This window comes from Thalassophryne amazonica, chromosome 12, assembly GCF_902500255.1.
Source record: "Thalassophryne amazonica chromosome 12, fThaAma1.1, whole genome shotgun sequence".
Taxonomy (NCBI): domain Eukaryota; kingdom Metazoa; phylum Chordata; class Actinopteri; order Batrachoidiformes; family Batrachoididae; genus Thalassophryne; species Thalassophryne amazonica.
The window spans coordinates 88930798-88954761 of NC_047114.1; the positions used below are offsets into that span (position 1 = coordinate 88930798).

Here is a 23964-nt window from a genome sequence, read left to right on the forward strand (position 1 = left end):
CAGCAGGGGTAGACCTTAGCCAAACTCACCCACCAGGACAGAGGGGAGCTTTGTACAGGCTGCTAAATGCCCAGAGTGTCCCACCCACTTGCCTGTGCGACATCAACAATACTCCCCCCACACACGAAATGCCTTCCCCCTTGTACTTCCTGTCCCCTGGACTGCACAACCTTAATCTGGTCATGGTCACCCCACAGGACATGGCAATCTTGGTTCGAGAGCTTCGTCTTCCACAAGAGTCTGTTCCAAAAACCTTGGAGCAGCTCCTGCCCCTCACAAATCACATTCCCCATGAGCTATTTGAGGAAATCATGCCACAACTAAGTCAGACAGCTGCATACCTGTTCAGGATACACCGTGACAATGCCAACATCTCTTGTGCTCAGGAGGGCCTCCATACTCAACTGTGTGGTCTTCAGTCTAGTATGGACATGCTAGCCTGCATGATGGAGCATATGGAAAGGGAACAGCTAGGGCTGGCCACCACCACCCTGAATGTGGGCAAGAATTCTCTGGGGGCCCTGTACAACCTGGCCAAGCAGCACAAGGAGCTGGAAAGATCCATCAGAGAACTGCACGACTGTCTGAAAGCCAGAATTCCTGATCCTCCCCCCACTACCCCTGAAAGGCCAACCTCCCCATGTTCCCCAACTTCTCCCAAAACTTCAGATGCTGAGTAAATGCTGAGGAGCGCAGACTGACGTAATGGCACTGAACACGGACTATGATCTTGGTTCTTGAGTTTGAATTGCGGACTGGTTTCAGAAATCTGAGTGTAAATAAAACAAAGAAGGATATATGTTAGTAACGAAGGTTGGGTAAATGTCTGTCCTTACCATCATCTGCGTAACACAGATAAAGCTAAATGCATACACATAGATATCACATTGCAAAGTTATAAAAAGGGGACCCTTACACGGCGTGTTTGTAGATTTAGTAGTAAAGATGCACCATAGGGACCCCTTTTTCCTTAAATTGTAGCATGCCTCAAGAGACATGCATCGCCTAAATTTGGCGTCTAGCCAAAAAGGGCATTAGAAAACAAGCTGAAAAAGAAGAAAAACAAAGTGGAGAATGTTGAGAAATGGCCTATAATGAAAACCATTATATGATTGACTAAGGCAAATGACTTAAGGACGGACATGAAGGGAAACCATTTATTGTGTTTATCATTTAACTAGCCATAGCTGCGCTAACCTTAGAATAGTTTCTTGATTGGTTGACTAAATAGTGGTAACATAGGGGTTATTTGATGCTTTTAAATAATAAATGTGTGACGCTTTAACAAAATAATATGTAGAACCAAGTATAATGGGTTGGAGCCTCTGGTTGAGTGAGTCAATAGATGCCAGAAGATGATTGGTTGCACTGATGTCAATGTAAAGCCTTTACTTTGCCATGATTAAGAGGTTGCTGTAACTTGTTTTATGTGGCCATTTTAAGTGCCTTGAATTACACCAAAACTCATTGTTTGAATGTCACCTTGCGTTGATATAATCCGGCTAATTGCTCACCTTGTGCCTTAGTATGTAGGTTCACCTGCACTGCAATATATTTACCGTGTGAAGTATCACTGATATTCATATCCGCACCAGAGTTATCAGTAAGTCGAGTGATGTGTTTTTCTTTTTTATTGCAATGCACAAATGAGGATGTCTTGTCAGTAAACAACCCAAGAGTATAGTTGATGTAATGGGACTCTTTCGAGTCCCAGAGGAGGGACTGTAGAAGAATTTTTAGGTCCATATTTGAACTGTGATGAACTATCAAGTGTCCTGATCCGAACTGTATGTCCTCTGGTTGAACTAGCAGGTGTTCAACCCAAAAAAAGGGCTTTATTAGTCATTCAGTCTGTCAGGGGCTTTCCAAGGCCTTTTAGGTGCTTTCCCGCAGGCCACGTGCAGGGGCCTCAGGCCAGCTGCACGTGTGGCTGAGGCCACGTGCGGAGGGGGCCTCAGGCCAGCTGCACGTGTGGCTGAGGCCACGTGCGGAGGGGGCCTCAGGCCAGCTGCACCTGTGACTGAAGGTCTTTTAAAAAAATCAGTTGTAAATCCTTCACGTTTTAATGGGAGCATTTGTCACATTGAAATAATGGCCTAACACCTGCTTAGGGTTCACTAGAGGACGCTTCCAATAGAAAACCATGTCTTGGGAATGAAATAAATAAAAAAGTCGAAGGAGGAGCGATGCCCGCGGGTCTCCAATAAATAGATGAGCGCGGTTGTCATATTCAGTCTCTCTAGAGGACTCAGTTTGTCTAAGCTCTGTGTCGAAGGCTTAAATAAACTTAAAAACTCTGTGCATTTTATCTTGCTTAAGGCTGAATTATTCTAAAGTGTTGTGTCCTTCTCTAGCATATTACTTGCAATTAGTTTGTGTTATCTAAAAGACGACATCCTGAGAAGACCAAAAAGACGAGCCGCGACACTACTTTATAAACACTACTCAAACTAGAGCCTGTGGATCCCCACTGGCAAGATGTTAGTTGATTATAATAACATAATAAACTAGAGCACTGCGCTCATAGAGTGCAAACCTCCGCCAACACTAATTTCAAATTCCACAAAATTTTACCTTGGAAAATTTTTCAAGGTCAAAGTCCTTTTAGTCAAGAGGATGTACAAATGTCAAGAGGATGTACAATAAAACAAAACTGCACCTTTCAGAGTGGCCTTTTATTGTGGGCAGTCTAAGGCACACCTGTGCACTAATCATGGTGTCTAATCAGCATCTTGGTATGGCACACCTGTGAGGTGGGATGGATTATCTCAGCAAAGGAGAAGTGCTCACTATCACAGATTTAGACTGGTTTGTGAACAATATTTGAGGGAAATGGTGATATTGTGTATGTGGAAAAAGTTTTAGATCTTTGAGTTCATCTCATACAAAATGGGAGCAAAACCAAAAGTGTTGCGTTTATATTTTTGTTGAGTATATTTAATTCATGCACTTGTGTATTGTGTTGTTATTTGTGGTGTTGTCAGGGTTTTTTTTCAGTGTTTTCGGTTTCTGAATTCTTTTTCAGATCACTTTCACAGAACATTGGTCTTCTCTGCTATGCACAATTTGTCACTGATTTTTTGGCACTTGGTTTCTGACTGATAACTGGAAGACAAACAGGCATAAAATTGGAAACTTCCATCCAATTTTGGTGGTGTATGTAAATCCATAACAGAAACATGAGAGTGACTGAGGCAGTTTTGATTGAGATGTAATGCAAAATGTACATCAAATGGTCTTTCAATATTAAATTCAAATATCCACAAAAATCCACAGTCCGGATCAGATCCGGATCAAACTTTGTCAGGTGTTAGTGAGTGAGAGTCTGCACTTCAGTTTCAAATATGAGAGTAATTGGGGCACGTTTGATGAACATATAATGTAAAATATACATTAAATGGGGTTTTAGATGTTAAATTTAAATGGCCACAAACTCTGTAATCCAGATTAGATCTGGATGATATTTTGTCAGTCGATAAAGGATAACATCCTACATAATGCTCCCAAATATGAATTCATTATTTATTTATTTATTTATTTATTTTTTTTGACAGTTATGAATTTTTGAAAATTCATTCAGTGTTAAAGACAGGAATTTTTCCAATCCAATTTTCCAAGATTTTTCCTGACTTTGACCCATGACCCTGAAAATTGAATCAGTTCTTGCCTGTCAGGATATGAATCCTCTCTAAAAGAAATCTAACAATATATGAAAAATTGTGTGTTACAGGCTGTTCACAAAGAAACAAATGGGTGAAAATATCATCTCTGTCCACCTTTGTTGGACAGAGAAACATCATAGGTCGGTAACTGGAGATTAAACATAGAGAAACAATGCCAGAAAGCAGCCATGTAAGCAAAACAATCTGACAAGTGAGTGAAGGCTGTGGATGGCTATATAGTGCATGAATCAGTTTATGGGGAAATGAGCATACATTTGAGACTGTTAAGCCCAACTGCACATGAGACAGGAAGTAAAAGTCAATGAAACAAACAAGGAGTAAACATGTCAAAATAAGAACATGGGGAAAAAACAGCACAGAGGACAATTCACTAGGAAACAAAGCAAACACACAGAGATTAAAGAAATGTCTGAGGCGTAGCATAGTAACCCAGAGAACAGAAACAAACACCAGAGACGTGACGAAAACATGAACGATTAGAGCTCTTGTTAAAATTCTATTGTACCTGTGTTAATGGTAAATGTCCACCAGGTGGAGATATTGCTCCATTTCAAGAACCTTGAGTACAGGCTGCTGTAGGACATGGCTATGAACCTCTTGCTTATAGTAGTAGATGAAATACTTGGAGCTTTATTCTATATTGGCAACATCAAACATATCTGTCCAGTGACCCCACAACTCCGTAAGCTCTGTACATTGGTAGCAATGTCAAAAGCCGGCAGACCCAGATACATGGATGTCACTGCGAAGGAACTGCAAAATATGCCATCATCATTAAGGTGGGGTATTGACTGTCTCTTTAAATGGAAAGTTGCTGCTGTTTGCCAAAACTTATGTGCCTTCAGAGAGCATGCATGTATTTTTGTCTCTCAGACTGTGTGGGTGTGTCTCAAATAAGCAACAGGACTCCAGGTACATATGAAGTTCTAAATGAGCCATTTCAGGCAACAATTTTGCTAAAAAACAAACAAACAAACAAACAAAACCCCCAGAAAATTCCTACACAGTCACAGAATTGTGGGATTCTGTGGATGTTTATCATGAAATTTCAAACGTAAGAGTAAAAGATAGATAACGGAATTTGCACAATATGACTTCTTTAAAGATGGGCAAATAGTAGAAGGCAACAGCTTAATTTATATTCAAATATTTGGAAGACATAATAATTGTGATAATCAACTTTAAAGAGGTCATTAATCACAGTAAACCTATTTGGGAACATTGCTGGTGGTGTGCACCTCTGCACGGCATTCACAATGCAACTTTTATCTTCTTCTTACTTAACAAATATTTAAATAAGAATATCTCATTCAGATTAAAGTCTTCTTTTCAACAGAGCCAAGGGCAGACGGCTTTGCAAAGTCATAAATCCTGGTAACTACTAAATTCTTCAGCATGAAAACCACGTCATTAGAACAACCTAAAAGTAATTAAGCCTGATCAAATCTTTAGGCTAAACGTGCATGACTGTGGAATTTAAGAGGAACTACTCTGTCTGTGAGAAGTTAGTGGTAATCAAGACCATAATAGTGGCTGCTGATCAGCAGCATTATTGAGTGACTGCTGCCACAGTTTTGGTTAAACCATACCCACATAACGTGATTCTTTAAATGAGAACCAGAATATACATTTAACTAAAACAAGTTGTTGCAACAAATTATATATTTTGTTTTATTTATGCATTATAATATGTTGCTTTCATTTCCAAAGCCTAGGCCTGCTATATTTACTTAATTTAGCTATGTCAATCGGTCCCAAATAACTTGGCTGTACAGTTATTTAAAGATGTACGGCATTTGGGTTTTTTACGCTTTAAGTCACGAAAAGAAATTACTTTGGCACCACTATAATTTTATTCATTAGCATTAAAGCAAGGTTTTCATAATATGATACTGCCAGTATGTTCAAAATTTGCACTGTCTGGAAACAATTAAGAATTTCTTCCCCTGAAGGGGAGAAATTCAAGCACACCATGACCTACATTTGGTGGCGATGTCATAGAACACGTGGGGGCTTCCCCTGATATGTGTGAGAGATGCTGGGAAGAGCACGACAACCGGCAACTGGAGTAAAGAAAAGCAGCGTGACATCAGCTGCTCACTCGAACAAAATAAACGAAGCTGGTGGAAAACACTCCGAAACAGCTTATTTCTGTACAAATCTAACATGTTTCTCATGTATTCTGTAAAAGTTAGCAAGAAATAAACACTTCTAAATATAAAAATGCTGTGTTTGAAACCTCTGAAGTGATTTCCAAGACATCTTATGGATGTTAGCGTGCACGCCCTGGGAATATGCATCAAGCAAGTGGGTCAGGTCACACGTAATCTCAAAATCTCACGCATGCGTGCACGTGTGAGACTTCTAATGCCATTGTCTACTGCACAATGGCATTAGAATGAAAAGACAACATTTGCCATGGAATTCTGCTCAGATAAATATGTTCTCTTCATTAAAATGAGCTGTAATTTTGCAACATGTTACAAAAATAAACCTACTAATGTAGGTTTATTTTTGGATTTTGGTAGAAACTTTATTTAGAAATTTTTGGATTTCAGTAGAAACTAAATTTGGTAAATTTTGTGAAATATGAAAGGCCATACAGCTTTAAATGAGAAACAGAATATACAATTAAAAGCCGTAACTTGTGACAATTCTTTTTCTATTTCTATTTAACCAATTACACAATTAGTTGTCATTCTGTAAAAGGTACATTAGTATATTCTGTTTTCATTTAAACAACCAATTTATGTGGGACCAATAGACAGCTAGATTAACTAAATAAAGCAGACCTACATTTTGGAAATGAAACCACAAATAACACAGAATATATAATTAAAGCAACACCTTTTTACTATTAAATGTATATTCTGTGTCCCATTTATAAGAATACACATTTATTCAAACAAGTTCTTACTATTAATATATATATTGTATATTCTGTTTCCCATTACAGCAAGTAAATTATTTGGGATTGATTGACATAACTAGATTATGTAAATATATGTAGCAGATTTAGCCCCCCCTTTTTTTGCCTCCATTCCTCAGAGTTGATCTCAGCAGCTCTGTGAAAGAGTCTTAAGAAAAATGTCTGAGCAGTGAGAACTTGAAGAGCTATTTGTGACCTCTTCATGGTAAGATAAGGTGATTTATGCTGGAGCAATTTCAGTAGCCCGGCGGTGGACAGCACCTTTAATACTAGGATCTCATTGAAATGTTATAAATAATCTATATATTTACGTACATGAAACATATTTATGTATTTATATAAACAGTTTTAAAAAGCTGCAATGTGCTAAATACACTTCCCAATAAAAGATTACAGTTTATTCTTCAAATGTGTGATGTAAAAAAATCCCCCTGCTTTCTTTGTTTTTGTTTTGTTTTTGTTTTATGTTTTGTTTGTTTGTTTGTTCCCCCCCCCAAACTAATATTGTGTCTGCAGGTGCTTGGTGACAAATCTGTGATACAGTGGCCAAGAGAGGCCACAACACTTTCAGATTAAGACAGCACTTAATTACCTGCATTAATTCTGCGACAGGTAGCTACATCTATATATATACTCAACAAAAATATAAACGCAACACTTTTGGTTTTGCTCCCATTTTGTATGAGATTAACTCAACGATCTAAAACTTTTTCCACATACACAATATCACCATTTCCCTCAAATACTGTGCACAAACCAGTCTAAATCTGTGATAGTGAGCACTTCTCCTTTGCTGAGATAATCCATCCCACCTCACAGGTGTGCCATACCAAGATGCTGATTAGACACCATGATTAGTGCACAGGTGTGCCTTAGACTGCCCACAATAAAAGGCCACTCTGAAAGGTGCAGTTTTGTTTTATTGGGGGGGGATACCAGTCAGTATCTGGTGTGACCACCATTTGCCTCATGCAGTGCAACACATCTCCTTCGCATCATCTGTGAAGAGAACACCTCTCCAACGTGCCAAACGGCAGCAAATGTGAGCATTTGCCCACTCAAATCGGTTACGACGACGAACTGGAGTCGGGTCGAGACCCCGATGAGGACAACGAGCATGCAGATGAGCTTCCCTGAGACAGTTTCTGACAGTTTGTGCAGAAATTCTTTGGTTATGCAAACCGATTGTTTCAGCAGCTGTCCGAGTGGCTGGTCTCAGATGATCTTGGAGGTGAACATGCTGGATGTGGAGGTCCTGGGCTGGTGTGGTTACACGTGGTCTGCGGTTGTGAGGCTGGTTGGATGTACTGCCAAATTCTCTGAAACGCCTTTGGAGACGGCTTATGGTAGAGACATGAACATTCAATACACGAGCAACAGTTCTGGTTGACATTCCTGCTGTCAGCATGCCAATTGCACGCTCCTTCAAAGCTTGCGACATCTGTGGCATTGTGCTGTGTGATAAAACTGCACCTTTCAGAGTGGCCTTTTATTGTGGGCAGCCTAAGGCACACCTGTGCACTAATCATGGTGTCTAATCAGCATCTTGATATGGCACACCTGTGAGGTGGGATGGATTATCTCAACAAAGGAGAATTGGGAGAATTGCTCACTATCACAGATTTAGAGTGGTTTGTGAACAATATTTGAGGGAAATGGTAATATTGTATATGTGGAAAAAGTTTTAGGTCTTTGAGTTCATCTCATACAAAATGGGAGCAAAACCAAAAGTGTTGCGTTTATATTTTTGTTGAGTGTATATATATATTACAAGTTGAGAACATGTTTGCATACAGAGTGAACACAAATATAACCTACTTTAAGTGATTTCTACTGTGCAGTGCATTGCAAATAAAATACTAAAATAGATTACATGGAGCATTGAATGTTCAGTTCTGTGGAATTTCTCTTTTCTTGCTATTCCTTTATTTCAAAGACAAAATACAGTGTAAAAGTCTGCATGCTCGCTCCCCCTAGTGATCTGCATGTGTGTGACATCTTTATGGTGGTCAAAAAGCAGCTAAAATTTCTTCAGGCCATTCATACTACTACTACTACTACTACTAATAATAATAATTTATTATGTATAGCACTTTGTCATTTTTTCTGCCTGAAAGTGCTAAATGAATAATAATCATAATTATTATGATGATTATTTATTTATTTGTTTGTTTGTTTGTTTACTTTACAAACTGCTATACATAACAAATTATTTATTTATTTAGCACTTTCAGACAGAAAAAAAATGACAAAGTGCTATACATAATAAACCATCAAACAGAACAATAAATCATTATATATCCATAAGAACAAATAAAATTGAACATGAAATACAAGTGAAACATTCAAACCAGTAAATACAAGAAATAAGATAAAATCATAAAAGCTAATTATAAACAGCAGAAAATAAATAGGTTTTTATCACTTATATTCCTATTGTGGAACCACAGGCATATTTTCAGTTTCATTATGAATGCATTAGCGTGGTGCTTAATGGGACTGTACTTTATTTGCAGACAAAACTCATACTGGGAATCTGTCGGTGTTTCAGTTCAATCAAAACAAAAACTCAGTTTTTGCATTTTTGAGGCGCTGCTTGGAAATTGAATGATTTCATTTGAAATACAAGTGTGGAATAAATTCAACTGAGGCAATAATAAAAAAAAAAAAAGATATCTTTTGCAGTTGCAAAAAAGTGATCAAAGAGAAGAGTTTGCCGGTGGTGACAAAGAGCAGCTGCACATCATATATTTTATTACAACACGTCTACAAAAAAATAATAACACCTGTCAGGCTTAAAGTGTTCACACTGAGCTGAATCTGTTTCAAAGAGTCTCTGAGTAAATTTTGTGAAGGTTAAGTGAGACTGTAGAATGTGGCCGTGTTAATATGTCCTCCCTAAGGGCCCCTTAACAGATAGTAGAAATAAGTACAACTCAGTGTGACTTACTGCGGAACAGCTCGTATGAGCGAATCACGAAAACATCGTGCCGACGGGCAGGCGTGCACGATGCCGCTGCAACGGTTTGTGCACATGGGAACACAGTGCATGTAACCACATCGCACAGCTGCTGTGAAAATAAAAAAAATTTAAAATACATGCCACCCACGGGATTCAAACCCGCACTTTCCAAAAGCTCTGATGCCAATCAAATACTTTACCACTACCATCGCTGGCCTGTAATCAGTGCAGAAAAATGCCTAAAATCAACAAGGACGTGTCTCTGTGTTATGTGGTCATTCATTTTCATTATTTGTTATGTAATCGCGTATGTAGGTATATCGTAATTATTTATATAACTGTCCTGGTGGTGGTGTCTGTGTTTGTAATGTGTGCACTGAGCTGTCATCCTGCTGTTCTGCGATCAGCTGACAGGCCCCTCCCTGTGCTGTGTGCGCTCAGACCTCGCTGTCCGGCCCCCATGTGATCAGATCTGTGGTGCATACATATAAGCATTTTATGTAGGTGTGCCCCCCCTCCCCTGTGCACATATGCGAGACACATGCACCACATGCGTATGGCTTTTTGCAAAGCCACACTTGTGGGGACACTTAGACAAATTTCACATCCAGCTCGACAGTGATTGTCTGCTGAATGTTTTCGTGATGATAGCGCGAATGGCCACACATTTTCTAAGTGCCATGTGAGCAGATGTTCGTGCATGTCAGCTGGAATTTGGCTGACACCTGCCACAAGAGGGTTCGATGGGCTCTCACAGTGTGCACTCTGTCTTTCAGCCGCTGGTGTGCAAAAATAGTTGCCGCAACAGGTGTACAAAGCATTGGAGGCAGCTACGATTTTACATGTATTGCATGCAATTCCTGCTTCATGCGCACTTCATGCACAATTCCACCACATTTGCATTATGTGTTAAGGGGCCCCAAATAATCAATAATTCACATTTTCACTTTGCACCCCAGCACTCTGAGTTTCAATCTGACCTTTTAACAGACTACAGTGTATCTGGGACGTATTCCCAGCACTTCACTTTTTCAACACTTTTTATGTGACAGCCTTATTCTACACCATTTTTTCATGTTGTTATTATGGGGTGTTGTGAGTAGAATTTTGCGAGAAAAAATTAATTTACTCCACTTTGGAATAAGGCTGTGACATAACAACATGTGGAAAAAGTGATGTGCTGTGAATACTTTCCGGGTACAATGTATTTTGCATTTTATACTTGGCAGGAAAAGCAGTGTGAATGAAATACTTTAGGGGTTAGTAAGTCTCAAAGGCAGCGTGACCCACATGATTTAAAATGTGAATCAAATAAGTGGAGCAACACTTATTGGAGCACACACATAAACACTAGTCAGCCAAGGGTCAACAGCCTGATGGTGTTCTAAAAGATCAACAGCTTGATATGCTGTAATCATTTACTATACCTCTTTATCCTCACTGTGAAGCCAAGCGTGTCTGTCTGCGACCATATTTTGAAAAACCAAAGAGCAATTTCAGTCAAACCTACCATATAAACCGAGTGAACCATCATCTCACAATACAGGTCATGTTAAGGGGTTAAGAGGTTATTATCTACTATCTGAGGCAATGTGTTCACAATGCAAAGAGCACTTTCAGTCACACTTCACAGTGTTTCTGAAGGCTCAGAATGATCAATGCTTCAGAAAATGATCAATTTTCATGCTCCAAACATGAGTTTTTCCTTACCACTGTTACCTGTGTGCTTGGTCAGAAGGATTGGTATGGTTAGATGTTACCGATGCACCCAAAGCGCCTTGAGGCAGCTTTGTTGTGGTTTGGCACTATCTAAATAAACTGAATGGAAGCAGCTGTTGGCCCTCTGTGTAATCTGAGGTGTATGTTACAGTACACTAAACAAAACAATAACTTCAATTATTGACTTTTACAACCCCAATTCCAATGAAGTTGGGACTTTGTGTAAAATGTAAATAAAAACAGAAAACAATGATTTGCAAATCCTCTTCAACCTATATTCAATTGAATACACCACAAAAACAAGATATTTAATGTTAAACTGATAAACTTTATTGTTTTTGTGCAAATATTTGCTCATTTTGAAATGGATGCCTGCAACACATTTCAAAAAAGGTGGGACAGTGGTATGTTTACCACGGTGTTACATCACCTTTCCTTCTAACAACACTCAATAAGCATTTGGGAACTGAGGACACTAATTGTTGAAGCTTTGTAGGTGGAATTCTTTCTCATTTTTGCTTGATATACGACTTCAGTTGTTCAACAGTCCGGGGTCTCCGTTGTCGTATTTTGCGCTTCATAATGCACCACACATTTTCAATGGGCGACAGGTCTGGACTGCAGGCAGGACAGTCTAGTACCTGGACTCTTTTACTATGAAGCCACACTGTTGTGATGTATGGCTTGCACTTTGCATGGTAGAGTTTTAACTTGCACTTGTAGATGTAGTGACGAACTGTGTTAACTGACAATGGTTTTCTGAAGTTTTCCTGAGCCCACTCGGTAAGATCCTTTACACAATGATGTTGGTTTTTAATACAGTGCTGCCTGAGGGATCGAAGGTCATGGGCATTCAATGTTGGTTTTCAACCTTGCCGCTTACGTGTAGAAAGTTCTCCTGATTCTCTAAATCTTCTGATTATATTATGGACTGTAGATGATGGAATCCCTAAATTCCTTGCAACTGAAAATTGAGAAACATTGTTCTTAAACTGTTGGACTATTTTTTTCACGCAGTTGTTCACAAAGTGGCGATCCTCACCCCATCTTTGCTTGTGAATGGCTGAGCCTTTTGGGGATGCTCCTTTTGTATACAATCATGACACTCACCTGTTTTCAGTTAGGTGTTCTTTGAGCATTCATCAACTTTTCCGTCTTTTGTTGCCCCGTCCCAACTTTTTTGAAACGTGTTGTAGACATCCATTTCAAAATGAGCAAATATTTGCACAAAACCAAAAAAGTCTATCAGTTTTAATATTAAATATCTTGTCTTTGTGGTGTATTCAATTGAATGTAGGTTGAAAAGGATTTGCATATCATTGTATTCTGTTTTTATTTACATTTTACACAACGTCCCAACTTCATTGGAATTGGGGTTGTAAGAAATGCTTAAAACACTACAATTACAATGGTGACATCTAGTGGACAATATGGACTTCTTTGTTCAGGAAATAATTCACTGTTTTGAAACAGTCAAAACACTAAATTAAGCAATGGCGTCAGAAGATTTTAAATGGTTCTGAAGGCTGAAAATCCTAAATGAATCAATTACTTCAGAAAATAACGTATTTTGATATGCTTGAGCCAAAAAAAAAATTAAACAGTTGCTTTCAGAACTTTGTGTTCCTGAAGCTCAAAATGTTCAATGAATCAATTACTTCAGAAAATAACATATTTTGATATGCCTGAGACACAAAATGAAACAGCTGCTTTGTATTTCTGAAGACTGAAAATGCTAAATGAATCAGTTACTTTGGAAAATGACACACGATCGAGACACAAAATGAAACAGTTGTTTTGGAAACTTTCACAGTGTTTCTGAAAACTCAAAAGGCTAAACGAATCAATTACTGTGGAAAATAACATGTTCAAGAATCTAAATGAAAGAGCTGCTTTGGAAAATGTCAGTGTTTCTGAAAACTCAAAATGCTAAATCATTCACTTGCTTTGGAAAATAACATATTTTGATATGTTTGGAGACACAAAATGAAACAGTTGCTTTGGAACATTTTAAAAGTGTTTCTGAAGGCTCAAAATGCTAAATGAATCAATTACTTTGGAAAATAACACATGCTCAAAACACAAAATGAAACAGTTGCTTTGGAAAATTTCACAGTGTTTCTCACTCACTCACTCACTCACTCACTCACTCACTCACTCACTCACTCACTCACTCACTCACTCACTCACTCACTCACTCACTCATCTTCAACCGCTTTTCCGGGTTCGGGTTGCGGGGGCAACACCTCCAGCAGGGGACCCCAGACTTCCCTTTCCCGTGCCACATTGACCACCTCTGACTGGGGGATCCTGAGGCATTCCCTGGCCAGTGTAGAGATAGAATCTCTCCACCTAGTCCTGGGTCTTCCCCGGGGTCTCCTCCCAGATGGACGTGCCTGGAACACCTCCCTAGGGAGGCACCCAGGAGGCATCCTTACCAGATGCCCAAACCACCTCAGCTGGCTCCTTTCAACACAATCTGTTTCTAAAGACTCAAAATGCTAAATGAATGAATTACTTTGTAAATAACATGCTTGAGACACAAAATGAAACAGTTGCTTTGGAACATTTTAAAAGTGTTTCCGAAGGCTCAAAATGCTAAATGAATCAATTACTTTGGAAAATAACATATTTTGACATGCTTGAGACACAAAATGAAACAGTTACTTCAAAAATCTTTGCAGTGTCTCAGTCAATCAATTGCTTCAGAAACTGATTCGCTTTGGGTATGCAGTATGCTATATGAAACAATTGCTTCAGATATTAACTTTTTATGATGAATTGCTTAAAACATTAGTGGGCAATCTGGATTTCTTGGTTCAGGAAATCCTTCACTGTTTTGAAAGTCAAAACACAAAATTAAGCAAGTTGTTCACCATCATGAAACCTTTGACCAAATAAATGAAACAATGTTTCAGAAAAAAAATTCTCCCTCAGACTGTGAAATGCAAGATGAAACTACTGATTCAGAAACATTTAGTGTGTCAGAATGCTGAGAACTCTATATTGACATTATGTGGTGGACCGTGAAAATTTTTTTTTGTTTTTCGGTAAATCCTGCTGACAGATACTGTACATCCTGTTTGGCAGAAGTAGTAATCTGCATGAAGAAAATAAATGTATCAGCTTAAAATGCTCTCATGCATTACCTCAATAAACTATCGATCAGCGTGACTGATGATTTCAGGGCAAGCTGTTCCCGCTCAGCTACAGCGCTCAGCCGTCAGCTCGGCCCGCTCAGTCATCAGTCACAACCCCTTTCACCCTCTGGCCTGCACACAATCGGGCAGTACACCTGTGTTCCACATCATCCCTGAGTGTAAATGCTGCCGTGTGCAGAGGTTAACGAGTGAGTGGGCGGGACTTCGTACACTGATCATTACTCCACTTAAAGGTCAGTCCTGATAAAACACACCTGCATTTATCGTAGGGTGATGGAAAAGGAGAAAACTTTTCCAACTGTGGCCGAAAGCTGTTTTTCACTGTCTGGGTGTTACAGCAAAGCAATTAACAATCTGCCAGTCTTTAATGAGACTCGTTATTGGGGATTTTACAGGAAATAATTACTGTACCATTATCTGGTCTGGACTGTTTGGACTCACACGACACAAAGTTACATTAACTTTGTGTTTTGAACTTTTGTGTTTGACCCTCATCAATACTTAAACTGGTATTCAGGGAAGTCTGGGATCCTGAACTAAAGCTGGTCCACGTTACTCAAAGGAAATGTCCATTTTAAAAAATCCTTTTCATTTAAGTAACTGATGAAAGTGTAACATGGTGTGGACAACAAAAATGAAGGTGAGGGAGTGAGTGGAATAATCAATAACCTAAAAACAATAAATACAAACATTGTGTACGCTCCAATTTTTTAAAAAAAGTGCAAAATGAGGTGCAAAATGATGATGACGTGATTATCAGTGGAGGATCTTGGGCCGCTGTGTGATAAGGTGTGCTAAAAGGTTTTGCATGAAGAAAGGCTGATTGATGAATCCCATTCCATGCAAAATTAGAAGATTTTGAGTGTTTAAAATTTTAAAAATGTGTGTTAAAACTATTAAGGATCAGCACCTCCAAATCTGAAACCGTGGTCCTGTGTCAGACAGAAAAGGGTGTATTGTCCCTCTGGGTCAGGAGAGAGTTACTGCACCAAGTGGGGGAGCTTAGGTATCTTGGGGACTTGTTCACAAGTGAGGGTAAGTTGGAGCGTGAGATCATTAGACACATTGGAATGGAATCTGAAGTTTTACAGAAGTAGTACTGGACTGTCATGGCAAAGAATTTGTTGAGCCAGAAGGCGGGGCTCTCAATTTACCATCTGATTCACGCTTTTATCCTCACCTGTGGTCATGAACTTTGGGTAATGCCTGAAAGAATAAGGGTGCCGGTACATGCAGTGGAAATGAGTTTCTTCCACCACATATCTGGGCTTACACTCCTAGACAGGGTGAGAAGCTCAACAATCCGAGAGGGACTCAGAGTAGAGCCGCTGCTTTTTCACATCAAAAGGAGCCAGTTGGGGTGGTTCTGGCATCTGGTGAGGATGCCCCCTGATCGCCTCCCTATAGGAGAGCTTCCAGGTACGTTCAACCTGGGAGGAGGCACCGGGGAAGACCCAGGACACGCCTGGAGAGATTATATCTCCCAGCTGAATTGGGAACACTTTGAGATCCCCCGGGAAGAGTTACAGGACTTGGCTGAGGATAGGGAAGTGTGGGATGAGCTGGTTGCTTTGCTGCCACGTTGACGCAGAACTGGATAAGCAGCAGGAAGAAAATGAATGAATTACAACAAGAAAGTCTGTATTAACTGCCTAGACTGCCATAGTATGGAGAAAAAAGGCTTTCGTTTTACAAAAAATATCTAAATCTTGAGCAGACCAACGACACACAGACACACACAAACTAGGGTGTGCCTCTTCCACACCCAACCACCCCTGATTATTTTGTAGTAAACTTTGATGCACCAGATCAGTCCAAACACAGCTTTGTTTTACCTATGCAAAAATACCCTATAGACATGTGCGCCCCCTGCTGGATAGTTAGTTGTCAGTGGCCAGTTTGTTTCAAGGAAATCATTCAATATGTTTAAATATCACAGAAGAGAGAGCTACTAGCCTTGCTAGAGGTCTAGTTTGTGATTTTTTTCAACTCCTGTGTGAAGAAAAACAACTTTCATCCTGTAATTATCACCAATAATCTAACACACGTTTGCTCCCCAGACAGATTCTGACAGTTACACTAAAACCCAAAATGATGTGAATGAAGCCATTACAGCCTCTCTCAACAGATTGCATTTATTTAATGGAAATAAAACAAGCCACATTTTTCTAATTCTCAACAAAAAGAACAGAAAGGTCTGAATTTTCAAATTATCATTATTATTTTTAAGTTTGTGCATTGAAGCATGAACTGTGAGACAGATCTGTTTTTTTTAAAACAATTCTGTGCCCCATACACCTCACAACCCGAGTAAGAATGATGTTTACACAATGCTTTTGAACACATCACGACCATAAACATTGAGTGGAGGTCAATAAAATCAGATTTCAGTCATGTGGCCCCAACTTTTATTATTTAAACATTTAATCCAGCTCTGGTCACCAAAATATAGATAATAACAAAAGACATTTACAAACATCACAACCTGCACACTACAACAGCAACGTAACCTTGAACATTAGTAATCCCCTGGAACCACACCAGCTCAAAACTGTGTCATCAGGTTGCAACAGCCCCCACCTAGGGTGTCTGACATCGTCAGTGACACCATCACCCGACACGCAGTCGGTCCCTCGAACATCCAGCATGCTGCCACAGACTGCACGGAATCCAGGGTAAGTGCAACTGCAGGAGACGTGCACGGCATGTCACTGTCAAAACCCTCTGCTCAACAAGGGGCTCTGTTTTCTTGCCACTTTGCACATTATCTTTCCAATTCTGTTATGTGTCGACGCGGGTTGAGGAGCGGACCTGCGTCAGACGGAACCCAGCGCTAAAAATAACCAGAAAGCGGTTCCAATAACAAAAACAATTTCTTTATTTCACCCGCTGATGCATAATAAAGTGTAAAAACTAAAATAGCGTCCTTCTGGTGGAGTGAAGGCTGGCACGCTCTCCAGCGCCCAAAAGGATCGAAGCCCGGCGCTTCTGGACTCACTATTACCGCCAAACACCCCCCAGGTGGACACGACAAACCGACTCTCTGCGAAGGACAGAAGAGGTGAGGTAAGTCAGCAGTTACAACTAATATCCTTCAAAAGACACACACTATCAGCAACACATTCAGGTCTGTATTTTAAGCTTTATGCAAATGAGCAGCTTCTCACAACAGGTGGAGGATCACTTGTCCGCACGCCACAGCAGTGAGAAGCAAGTTGCACAATTCTCATCACAATTCAAATATACTGCGTAACAAAATACCAAGTTACTATCAACAATTAGTCAAACAATTAATCACCTCTGATGTGTGCTGACAGCATGTGTCCCTCACCCTTCTTCCTTCAGAGGCACGATGTGTCAAACCCAGGCGCAGTCCTCAGCGTCTCACAAACGAACATCACAAGGTCGAGTTCCCGGCAATTCTGCTTGAATCACACATGACTTAAATGCAGAACGCCATCCAATTATCTGCTTCAGCTGAAAGTCTTTAAGGCTGCACGTGAGCACCATCCACAGGTGCTGTACATGATGTTGATGAGGGTGAAGGACTCTTCAGCCAGCACCTTCTCCACAGACAAATCAGTTTTCATGCCACCTGGAGAGCAAAGAAAAGAAAAGAACACCAAATTGTCCAGCCACACCCCCCCAACACACAACAAATTCAGCCCTGCTGTTTTAATCACAGCGTTCATATCACTTTTAAAATCTAATATGTGGAGAATTGTTATGTGTCGACACGGGTTGAGGAGCGGACCTGCGTCTGACGGAACCCAGTGCTAAAATAACCAGAAAGCGGTTCCAATAACAAAAACAATTTATTTGTTTCACCCTCTGGTGCATAATAAAGTGTAGAAACTAAAACTGCGTCATTCTGGTGGAGTGAAGGCTGGCACGCTCTCCTGCGCCCAAAAGGATCGAAGCCCGGCGCTTCTGGACTCACTATTACAGCCAAACACCCCCCAGGTGGACACGACAAACCGACTCTCTGCGAAGGATAGAAGAGGTGAGGTAAGTCAGCAGTTACAACTAATATCCTTCAAAAGACACACACTATCAGCAACACATTCAGGTCTGTATTTTAAGCTTTATGCAAATGAGCAGCTTCTCACAACAGGTGGAGGATCAGTTGTCCGCACGCCACAGCAGTGAGAAGCAAACTACACAATTCTCATCACAATTCAAATATACTGCGTAACAAAATACCAAGTTACTATCAACAAGTAGTCAAATAATTAATCACCTCTGATGTGTGCTGACAGCATGTGTCCCTCACCCTTCTTCCTTCAGAGGCACGATGTGTCAAACCCAGGCGCGGTCCTCAGCGTCTCACAAACGAACATCACAAGGTCGAGTTCCCGGCAATTCTGCTTGAATCACACATGGCTTAAATGCAGAACGCCATCCAATTATCTGCTTCAGCTGAAAGTCTTTAAGGTTGCATGTGAGCACCATCCACAGGTGCTGCACATGATGTTGATGAGGGTGTGAGCATCATCCACAGGTGCTGCACATGATGTTGATGAGGGTGAGAGACTCTTCAGCCAGCACCTTCTCCACAGACAAATCAGCTTTCATGCCACCTGGAGAGCAAAGAAAAGAAAAGAACACCAAAATGTCCAGCCACACCCCCCAACACACAACAGAGAATAATTGCACCACAGAGGATACAACTCCATTACTTTATGTGGTGCTTCTTCAAGATGCTTTATTGAATTCACAGTGGGTTTTTTTTTTTTTTTTTGCATCATCTTTCAAATGACGCTGTTGATGTTTTTATGCTTTTGTCTTCCCAATAAACAGAATTTATATGCAGTAATCCCAAAAGACAGCTTTGCTCTGTAAACTCTAAACAAACAGTAGCTCCCCAGCTCGCTCTCTGCTGTTTTTACTCACAGCCTTCCACATAAGACATCCCCTCAGGAGAGTGATGATCTCACCTGCACAACATGACATAGAGTAGCATGGAAAATGCATTTCAGCAAAGCCATCCACAGAAATCACTTTCCTGACAAAAACGACTACCTCGGTGGAGGGGGGCACCGTTTCCGGGGTACACGCTGTACCCTCAGAGAAACTAACTGTGGATGACAGGTGATTCTAAATCAATTTAAATTAGATTTCAATGAGTCCCATGTAAAAGGAGCTTTAACCACCAAAGTCCACAAAACCTCATATGGAGATGGGAATGTTAGTGTGCGGTATAGGCACTGCTCAAAAAGTGAGTGACTGTGCAAGAAAATGAGTGAGGGAAGCCACCAAGACACAATCAAGGAGCTACAGGCTTCTGCAGCTGTCATCCAAGAAATGTTTTATCTGTTGCTTTACCACTTTTACACTTTTGGTGGAGTGGCACAGAGTAAGATTTTCTTCAAATGAACACGTGAAATATCAGCTACAGTTAAATACACACAAACACCCACACACACCCACACACACACACACACACACACACAGAGCAGGTTATATATATATATATATATATATATATATATATATATATATATATATATATATATATATATATATATATATATATATATATATATATATATATATAAAATCTCAAATTGCAAATAATTATTGTTCTTCCATATCTAAATACAGTATAAGAATAATGAAGGGTATTTACTTTGCTGTCCTAACTGCTGCTTAGTATTCTCATTCTTCTTCTTGTGTTTGCTTTCTTTACTTAGAATGACCTCCCTAATTAACTGAGGCGCCTAATGATGTAACTGTCATTTGTGTTTCATCTTAATTCTGTGTGAAAAGTGTTCTCAGATGTTTGATCATCAAACTTGTTTGAAGATGGATTAAATGCTTCTTTATGCTGCTTTTTGGTCATTTATCTGACCAGATACCAGTCAAAAACTGTAAACACCAGCAAATAAATGACATCAGCGTGATTGCAGTAAAGTTGTTCATTAAGTATTAAGTATATAAGTATGAAACAGACGGGCAGCTGGCATACAGAACTGCAAAGAGAGTCAAGGAGGGCGAGTCAGCATGCATTTCCAGCGCATTAACCAGCTGCTGATCCAGACCTCATAAAGTTCATTTATGGAGCTTGTCAATTTCATGCCGGCTCATCAATAGATTGCAAGAGGGCAGTAAAATGAAAAGAAGGGAAAAAGTTTAAGGACCATTCTGCTTTCTAGCAAGCAGTTATGTAAATTTGTCAGTTGCAATGGCAATAAACCAAGAATTAGCAGCAGTGCGTGGTGCATATTTACATCAGGGACATCAACTATTCAAAAGTCACAGGCATTAAAAAAATGATTCACTAGGGCCAAAAGAAAATGATAATTAATCACATGCAAAGAGAAGATAATTAATATGTCAGTGGTGTTCTTAGTAGAGACACTGAGGTGGGTAATTAAAAACAAATTAAAGTCCCTCTGAATGACTAGTGCCTCATCGTTACGCCTTTACTGCAGATTCAAAAGGATTTTCATCATTGTGCTGCTCCAATTCTCCCCTGAATCCCACCAAATAACCAAAAAAAATTATAGTCTCTTTATGTGTAATTATTCTTCATGTTTTCATTGGTACAGAGAGAGAGAGGGAAAAAAAGCCAGAGCCAAATGTTTTTTGAAGCACAAAACAAAGTTGTTCTCCTGATATTCTTCTCATGCAGCCATCAAGTAGCAATGGGACTAATAAGTAGATCAACATACATTTCATCCCGTAATTATGTGCCAGTTTCAAATCTTTATTTTTACATTAATCATGTCATGATTCGTTGTGAATCAAAGAGAATGTATCTTCTTGTTCTGTTTGATCTGCTGTATTCATCGTGTTTTATTGTGATGTGATAATCAGAAGACTTAATCCTCTGTTGTTCCCCAAGGATCAGTACTTGGACCTCTGTAGTTGCAGTATTACTTTGAATCAAATTGCATCACTGCTTTTCTTTGCTGATGATGTTCAACTGTATATTTCTTTCTATCATATGATAAACAGAATCTGGCTCTCTTCATATGTACAGCCAGTGTCTCTCTACAAGTGAGTTGTCTGAGGACATCTGGTTTGTTTAAGATAAGGAGATGAGCATTATAGCTGCAGGAGTAACACAATTTTTTGCAGTGTAACAAATGTCATTAAAATCTCTCCTATCTCAAAATAATTCTGAACAATGTCTTTGCTAAAGCCAGTTCTGTTCATGAACAGGCATATCTGATTATATCTCACTGCAATAAGAAGCTATAGAAATGGATTCCAACCAACTGTTGCAAACCCAAGATGTTTTGGCTGTAACTTCATCTCACAACATTCTTGCATGAATTCAAAGGGTGCCAATTTTGACCTACTTTTTGGGGTAAAATCAGGAAGGTTTTGCATGACCAGAGTACAAATTACACAGGAGGTAGTGATTCCTCACAGCAGATCTCCTGTTTATTTGCTACATCTTTAATACAAGTTATTTCATATTTCATATGGATTAACCAATTATACTTAAGAACAGTATTGAAAAATCCTGTCTGTCCATCTACCTACTGACTAGCAGTGTACAACAGGAGTGAGTATGCCCCTTTGCAATATCGCTTTAAATGACAAATTTTTCAAAATTGTATCACCTCTCAAAAACTGCATAATATCTGAGCTGACATGAAGAGTGTTTCCTCTTATGAAGAATTTAAAAAACACAGAACACCACTGCAGAAACTTGGTGCAACAAATGTCAGTACGAGTAATATAGCACATCTAAATCAACACTTTCACAGTCAGTTTAGTTTAGAGAAGTAAAGGGAATGGATACAGGAACATTTGCAAGTAATACGTTACAGCCTCAGAATAAAGTGGAACAAAGAGCAACTCCAAAGATTTCAAATTTCAGCTGCAGATTTGCAAAGGAAAGACTCTGACCAGAATTTAATCTGTTATACCAAAAAAAAAAAAAAGTCTTTCTTTTCTAGCATGGATGTAGAGCAGCAATGGTGGCTCTTCATTGTCTACAACAGATAGATAAACAGATCAAACTTACAACAAATAAAGAAGGTTCATGTTCTGGTCTGCCTGCAGGTATTTTACCTTGCTTTACAATCTCTCTGTCCTGTGAAGCACTTTTAATTTCTTTTTGCTACATGACTGACACTGGACTGATTTTAGACACTCCTGATTCTTAGAAAATTCAACGTGTCTGCAGGCAACTCTCTGCCAGAGCTCAGCCTCTCAGTGGACTTTGATGCCACTCTGGAGTTCTTGTGTTATTCTTGCATCATGTCAAAACTAACGGCTATTTCAGGCAACAAGGCCACCACGATGGAGCCCCAGGACACACATCCAGATCAGTACAGTATCAGTTGCTAAGCTGCAGTTTAAATCTATCCAACACAGACATGGTCTCATTATCCCCTCCTGCTGCTTCAATGAGGCCCAAGTTGTCCACAAAAAGGTTTGCATACACCACTTTTTGCCAAGTGGGGCTCCTGCAAAACTTGATAAGAGCATAAATAATTATACATCTAAAATGCAATAAAGGTGTCTTTTCTTTAACAATAAGTCTAAATATCTTAGTCCACTGGCAGCGGCTTAATGTTACATGAAAATGTGTGCAGAGTGTTTGTATTCCTGAGCTCTAACTTTGTCTTTCGGGATGTATATTAAATATGTATCTTAGTAAATAAGCTGATAAAGCATGATGGGCCAGGGAAGCACTCTGTGCATTACAGTGCAGCCATGGCTTAACCACAATTATGTCTATAAGGAAAGTGCATTAAGGTCCACTCCATCCTGTGCAGCTAGTTCTTAATACACCTCATTTTGCAGAAAGAAAACATTTTAAAATTATATATATATATATATATATATATATATATATATATATATATATATATATATATATATATATATATATATATATATATGTGTGTGTGTGTGTGTGTGTGTGTGTGTGTGCAAAATTAGTGATGGAGATGCTGCAAAAAATGAGGGTGATGCTGCCAGATCAAGAAGAATCGCTAAATTATCTATTTCATTTTATAATAAATTGGGATTTTTGTTGTTTGTTTATTTTTTAGAGCAGCACATCCCCAAAGACAACATGGTTATTAAATTTAGCAACTGCCAAAACTTTTTCAATATAATGATTCATAATTTCACAGCAGTGCTGAAAACAGCAACTTTGAATGCTGGCTGTCATCTGAAGTGCAAATTATGTCTGCTCAAAGCACATCAGACTTCAGATTTCTTTTGAAAGTGTCTTCTAAGTGTTCAATAATAGATTGATTAAAAGTATCATTAGCCAAAGGAATAGCACATTAAACAAAAAAGAATCAATCAGGAACAGACACGAAAACCATGCAGCCGTAAGTTCTGTCTGTAAAAAGATCGCGACTCGTTTGCGTCACTCACCTTCCATAGCTTCTCTACGCGGGACAACTTGCGTGTTTTCATTGTGATGGAGTTGCAGCATATGGAGCATCAGCATTAGAAGGAGAGGAAAGAGTGATGTGGATGCAGAGAGAGAGAGAGAGAGAGAGAGAGAGAGCGAGAGGGAGGGAGTAATGACCT

At 39.5% G+C, this 23964-nt stretch overlaps 1 protein-coding gene across 4 annotated transcripts in view; it reads right to left on the minus strand.

The window, feature by feature from the left end:
• Nucleotides 1-23964, minus strand: part of LOC117521500 (dipeptidyl aminopeptidase-like protein 6) — a 334231-nt gene that overhangs the window by 173983 nt on the left and 136284 nt on the right. Inside the window, exon 1 of one of the 4 annotated variants that reach the window (XM_034182813.1) lies at nucleotides 23806-23871. The exons of the other annotated variants lie outside the window; for them this stretch is intronic. Within the exon in view, the coding sequence (XP_034038704.1) occupies nucleotides 23806-23847 (42 nt within the window). The 5' untranslated portion in view covers nucleotides 23848-23871. Of the gene's footprint in view, nucleotides 1-23805; nucleotides 23872-23964 lie in introns of those variants that run through there. 4 annotated transcript variants of the gene reach the window in all.